This window comes from Cystoisospora suis (genome assembly GCF_002600585.1).
Source record: "Cystoisospora suis strain Wien I chromosome Unknown contig_7124, whole genome shotgun sequence".
In the NCBI taxonomy this organism is placed as follows: domain Eukaryota; phylum Apicomplexa; class Conoidasida; order Eucoccidiorida; family Sarcocystidae; genus Cystoisospora; species Cystoisospora suis.
The window spans coordinates 8,459-15,041 of NW_027159910.1; the positions used below are offsets into that span (position 1 = coordinate 8,459).

Here is a 6,583-nt window from a genome sequence, read left to right on the forward strand (position 1 = left end):
TAGATAGATTAAAGGTAGATAGGAAGAGCTGGATGAAAATGAGGTAACTTTATTTGTCTTTGCATGTGAGAGACTTGACTGCACCGCGAGAGACTGCGAAAGAAAGATCGGTTTCCTCTCGATCACTTTCTTTCTCCACTTACACGACGGCTCTTCTCTTCATCATAATTACTAGGCTTTAACAATTCAAAATAGAGAGGAAGCTTTTAAAATGTCTTTTAACCTTTCCTATCTCTAGTCCATACGTGATGTATGTGCGATATCTGTAGGTGTATCTATCTCTTTCTCTATATATGTACGTAGGTATATCTGTATGTATGAATGTATGTATTTCTACATATATAAATACACTTAGGGATGGAGGCGTAGCGTTAGTTGTATGTGTGCGTATATGGTTATATCTATATACAAATGTAGAGAAATAGATATGTAGATAGATAGACGGATTCTATGTATCAGACTACCACTGCACGCCCTGCACTCACTTAGGCATATAAGCTTCCTCGATGATAGCTCTATATAGTTTGCTAAGATATATAGAGACATAGAGACAGAGATATATAGAGATATCGATACTTAGATCTTTTCTGTATGAAAAAGCTCGGGTCTGAGGGAATGATGAAGAGAAAAGTAGAGAAGAGTCTAGGGGTGTATGGAGAGACACCGACCTGTCGCTCTGTATACATACACATATATATTATTTACATTGCTATATATATATATAGCAACTGTAGGAGGAGAAATAAGACCATGTGTGTGGTGCGTCGGTCTATTGAGGTGAGTTTGCATGCGCAGATGGATGGACGAAGTCAAGATCCAGAGATGGCTTAGTCGCCTTCATAGAGAGGGGGTAAGTAGAAAGATGAAAAGACAGAGAAAGAAAAGAAAAGCGATAACCTTCTTTCTTTTTTCTTTAATTCTTTCTTTCATTCTTTCTTTCTTTGTTGCTGACTTGGAATGAAGTAGAGCTTCAAACCATCTTTCTTCTTCACTAAAGAAAGACATGATATCTGTGAGACTGCCTCCTCGATGTTTCTTCTCGATCATGTTGAAAAAGCTTATCGGAAAGCTCATAAGAAGAAAGAACGAATCTAAGCGCAATCGATTCGGACCTACAGACACCGTCAGTTGCATCGATACCAAAGACGGAAGGAGAATCGACTCGAGGTGGCTTGCAACAGAAAAAGAAGAAGATGAAGAAAGACGCGCACAATAGAGAAAGACAACCTATCTACCTACCTATCGATCGATCGATATACATACATAGATAGATAAATAGGTAAATACATAGATGAAAAGAAAGATGGAAAGATAGATGAATTGCGGAAGAAAGAATTGAAGAGAGAAGGAAGTAAAGTAGGAAAAAGAGATAAGTATCTGACAGAGCTGAAAAGAAAGGAGAAATTTGACTTGTAGACTGGAGGTGCATGCATGCATGCAGTTGGATAGCTAGACATAAAGAGAATCGTTTCTTCTCTCGCTGTCACAAGAAAAAAGACCTTCTATAATGAAGAGAAAGAGAGATAGATAGATCGAGTAAATCAATCTGCCTAAGTAATTCATGGAATTGTCTTTTTACCTCCTTATCCGAGAGGAACCCTCCTTACAGGGAAGAACCTGGACAGCTATCTATCTATCTCTCTATCTATCTATCTCCATATCTATGTATCTTTCTATACAGGTAGAAAACCTATACATAGACATACCCTTGTAAATCTGCATACGTGCTTAGAGAGATATCCAGAGATAGAGAGATACCTCTGGAGAAACTCTTGTATGAATCTCGTGTGTGCAATCATGTCCAAGTTTGAAAGAAGCATGCATGGAGATGTATGTGACGATGTGTATATATGTATATATATATATATGTATATGTATATATATACATGTCTATATGTATGTATATGTATAAGTATGTAAGAATATGTTTGTATGTATGAAGATATACATGTACGAATATGTGTTAATGCGATATAGGATTGCAAATAGACATGTCAACTTCTCTGTATGTATGTAGGCAACAGCTTTCTGAGTGGTGTGTCGACTCGAATGAACAAGACAAGTGCCATCTATACAGAAGAGTTAAACAGCTATCCATATGAATGTGTGTGTCTACATACATTTATATCTATATATCTCTATGTGCATGCGTATCCGTCATTCTCTGTATCTAGGCGGGAAAGATGTATGAAAGAGCAGATAGCTAGACTAAAGACAGGCAGGGAAATAGCGCAAAGACAGAAAGGTCGATAGGTAGATTGAAGCCAGACAACTAGAGAGACTGACTGGTACATGAATATGCACGTATACGAACAAGAGAGCGTATTGCTAAATGATGAAGGGTAGATCTATATAAAGATCTATTCACACATATACTATTTATATATATATATATATATCTGTCTCTAGGTAGATAGATATCTCTAGATAGATAGTAGAATAGATGATCATGACATAGACTAAGCAATTTTCGCTTTACTTGTGAATGCTGTTACTTTTTCGTGGTTTGTATCGATCCTACCAAGATATCTGAAGAGACGTAATCTTCTAAGAGTGTCGACGCCTAGCTCACAGACTTGTCCGTCGACGGCTAAGAGATGTCTCCACTGCTGACGGTCTCCTGCATTGGAGTAAATCACGTCACTCCAGCCAAGTCTTAACGTATCTGTCGAGATAAAGGCATCGCTTTCTTTCTTTTTCTTTTCTCCATCTGAATCTTCTTCTACGCCTGGAGAGCGTGGATGGAGAGAGCTTTCTCCAGTCTTCTCAGCAGGATGAAAAGAAGAAGAAGAAAAGGTTGCGGGGGACGGCGAGGCTTCAGACTGCGTGTTCTTCTTCTTCCCCCTCCTTAGACTCCAGGGCCATCCGGTATATCTACGCCAGGAGAAAAAGAAGGAAAGAAGAAAAGAGATCGGGCAAGAGAGAAGAAGAAAGAAAGAATGAAAGAGTAGGGAGAAGGAGAGAGAGAAGGAAATCTTGGGTGATATAAAGATGAAGGGAGAAGCTTTCGAATGAGGGGAAGAAAGGAAGGAGAAGGAAAGAGAATGAAAGGAAGGTAGGCGCATGCAGTAGGGACGTCTTCTCATAACTACCAGGGGGAAGATCGACAAAAAGATGGGAGAGAGAGACAAGCAATCTTTAGACGAGACAAAGCGATGAAACACTTCTTCCTAAGAAGAGATAAGATCGATACAACATAGAGAAGGAAGACGATTCTTTTCTTCTTCTTTCCTTCTTACAGGAGGGACCAGATGGAGGTCGTTGCATGCACTCAAGTGTTTCTCCATTCATCCGTCCATACATACACACCTCTACATGCACACATGCACACCACATACATATGTATATATACACTTCTACATGCAAACAGATAAATCCGTATACATACATATACACAAATAGAGAGAGAAAAGAAGAGAGATGTGTTGGATAGATCTACCTGGATAGACAGCCATTGCATAGGGATAGACGATAGAAGTGAAGTCCACCTGGGAGAACTCCTTGAACTCCGAGAGGAAAAGAGAATCGAGGTAGGTTTGACAACCGATTCCTTTCCTTCCCCGTCAGAGAAGATTTAGCGGGAGAAGAAGAAGAGTTGAGATATGCTTCTAAATCTTCTATGGCAGGGGCTACAAATAGCTCCCTTGTTCCCTACAGACATACATTTATACAGTTTCATACATACAGACATATTCATAAAGACCTATTCATATAGAGGTGTGCATAGAGACATGTTCCTATATGCGTAGGCTTACAGACAGAAATTCGTAAGCACATAGTCATACAAAGACATCCTCATACATGCATGGGAAGACATAGACATTTGTATATAGGACGTACATAGAGACATACCCCTACATACACACACACACGAGAATACACGCATACACATGAAGACCGCATAGGTCTACAGATATATATATATATATGTCTACATATAGAAAGAGAGACTGATATATATGAAGATTTACATGTATCTATCTATAACGAAGCCTATGTGGTTTACGTCCGTCACTGGCAATAGAAAAAGTAAAGAGAAAATTCGCGGTGTACATACAGTGTGTTCGGCATGCAAACAAGAAAAAGGATGGTACCAAAGTCAGACTTCAGCTATACGGCAATACGGAGAGAAAGTGAGATAGATTGATAGATAGAGAGATAGATTAAAGGTGGATAGATAGATTAAGATAGACAGCTAGATAAACAGCGTAAACATGGGAAGTAGATGAGCATGTGTAATAGTCTCTCTAGAGACTTGTAGTGACCCACTACATACAAATGATCGATGATTCTACTAGAGGCTCTTCGCATACACTCGCCATTCCATCTCTCTATCTATCTTTAATCTATCTGTAATCTATCTATCTTCACTCTCTCTATCTACTTATCTATAGATCTTTATCTATCTATTTTTGAATCGTGTCTAAATCAAGATATACGGAGACACGTCACTCGCCACGTGGTCGTGGTTGGTGCTGAGGTGTATAGACAGACCGATGAGGTGGGAATTTGGAGAAGTTCTTTTGCAGGTCTCAGCAGACGTTTGTCAGGCAGAAGCTCCGAGAAGTGAGGTGTAGATACAGTCGGATAAGTTGGACAGAGAAAGAGAGGATTGAGGCGACGTAGCAGGGAGGCCGCCAAGTAAAATCCTATCTACAAAAAGGAAGACAACGAACCATACACGAAGAAAAGACCTAGAAGAAACACACGTGTAAGAGAAGAAGAGGAAGAAAGTCAAGAGAGGGAGAGTTGCCGGACAGGAATGGGAGAAGAAGAGAACAAGAAAGACAGAGAAAGAGAGTCTAGAGAGCTTTGTGACGTCTCTCAAAAAGTAGAGGTAAAGAAAATGCACAGAAACCGCCCCTGTCTGTTTGAGATCTATACCACATACATAGATACTAGAGAAGCTATCAAGAAAGGGGAGCTAACACAATAGAACATCTTCAAATGCATGCAAATGCATGCAGTCTTGAGTTCTTTTTCTTCTTCTCCTCCTTCTAGGTAAATGACAGACAACCTTCTTTGAATGATACCAATACATGTCCATCCACCTCATACTCTTACATATTCATACATACCTATATCTATATGTCTAAGCTCTATATGTATATACGCTCTATGTTGTGTATGTGCACAGTCGTTAGTGTAGAATTGATCTATCCTCTAGTACATAGGGGATGATGGACGTATGCAGTGCATGCAGGGACACAAGCCATGTGTATTGAGATGTCCTCAAGATGTCTCCTCTGGTATACACGTAAAGCTTCTCTAGATTCACACCTACGCACTCACACCAAAACCGCCAGACAAGCACCAGAGAGATCCTGACACATATCTCTTCGCCTTCTGATAGATCTATATAGATCTATCTAGATGGGGAAAGAGGATACCTGGACACCCCTAGATAGCTCTACAGCGAGAGAAAGCTTGACATAACACGACTAAGAAAAAAAGGAAGTGGTGAGAGGAGACGGAAGACTTGGTTGGTCTGTCTATCTGTCTATCTCTTGTCTCCCTCTGCATGCAGGTGTATGGGCTTACTTCAGGTTGTTTAGATAAGAAGTCCCATGGAGTCTATACATTAGAGAGCTACTCGAGGTGGAAAGTAGATAAGGAAAGGGATTACGAGAGATTGTGTGAGACATACCTCTCGGCCGCTATAGCTGTCTTGCTTGAGAATGGTCTTGCGTGTAGGCCGATATTCTCGAGAGAATTCACATAGAGGCCCTGCTCCATAGATGAAAGGATCGCTTGTCTGTTAAAACGTTTATAGGCATGCATGCAAAGACACATGTATACGAACAGGCTTATATTCGGAGAGCAGAGAACCATCATTCGTTTCGAACATACAGAGATTAGGTAAAGAATGGCCTTGTCTCGAGATCTTCCTGTGACCTCCATAAGTCTTTAGCACGACGATCGACCTCATGAGGAGAGAAGCAGGAAAGAAAAGAAAGGAGAAACGAAAGCAACTGAGAATTTTCTTCTTCTTTTCTTTTCTTCTCTCCTTCCAGAGAAGAACCTTAAGGATCTATTAAGAAGTTGAGAGGAGAGACGGAAGCTTGTTGAAAATTCACCTTCTTCATGATAGATCTTCTTTGGCTTGATCAATGAAACAAGCCAGTAGAAGGACTGATATCTATGTCTCTTTTCTTCATCTCTTTGCATGCATCGATGTATTGCTAGGTCTTGATCGGGCGATAGGCCGCAGTCTAGAGACACACTGCAGTAGATTCACATACCTTCACTTCCTTTCTAGGGAAGATGGCTGTTTAGATCTATACCCATACATTCTTCTTTACCTACACATACATACTTTCATACAACTTCAAACACATATATATATATATATATATATACATACATACAGACATGTATACATAGACATACATACACACTCATACGTATTCCTAGACATATCTTGATACCTCATACATCTCCATACACATTCATACATATTCATATACATGCACCTTCATTCATACGAACATATTTGTCGATATATCTATATCCCGAAACACCTATATGCCTGTCTCTCTTTCCATATATGCATATATATATATATATATATGCATATATACAT

General features: G+C 39.6%; 1 protein-coding gene across 1 annotated transcript; it reads right to left on the minus strand.

Annotated features, from left to right (window-relative positions):
- Positions 1-2,459: 2,459 nt before the first annotated feature.
- On the minus strand, positions 2,460-3,651 carry CSUI_010314 (uncharacterized protein; the record flags this gene model as incomplete). Its single annotated transcript, XM_068070419.1, has 2 exons — positions 2,460-2,874; positions 3,440-3,651. Coding segments are annotated over 2 exons (627 nt in total), but the record flags the coding sequence as incomplete, so codon positions are not given.
- Positions 3,652-6,583: the final 2,932 nt, after the last annotated feature.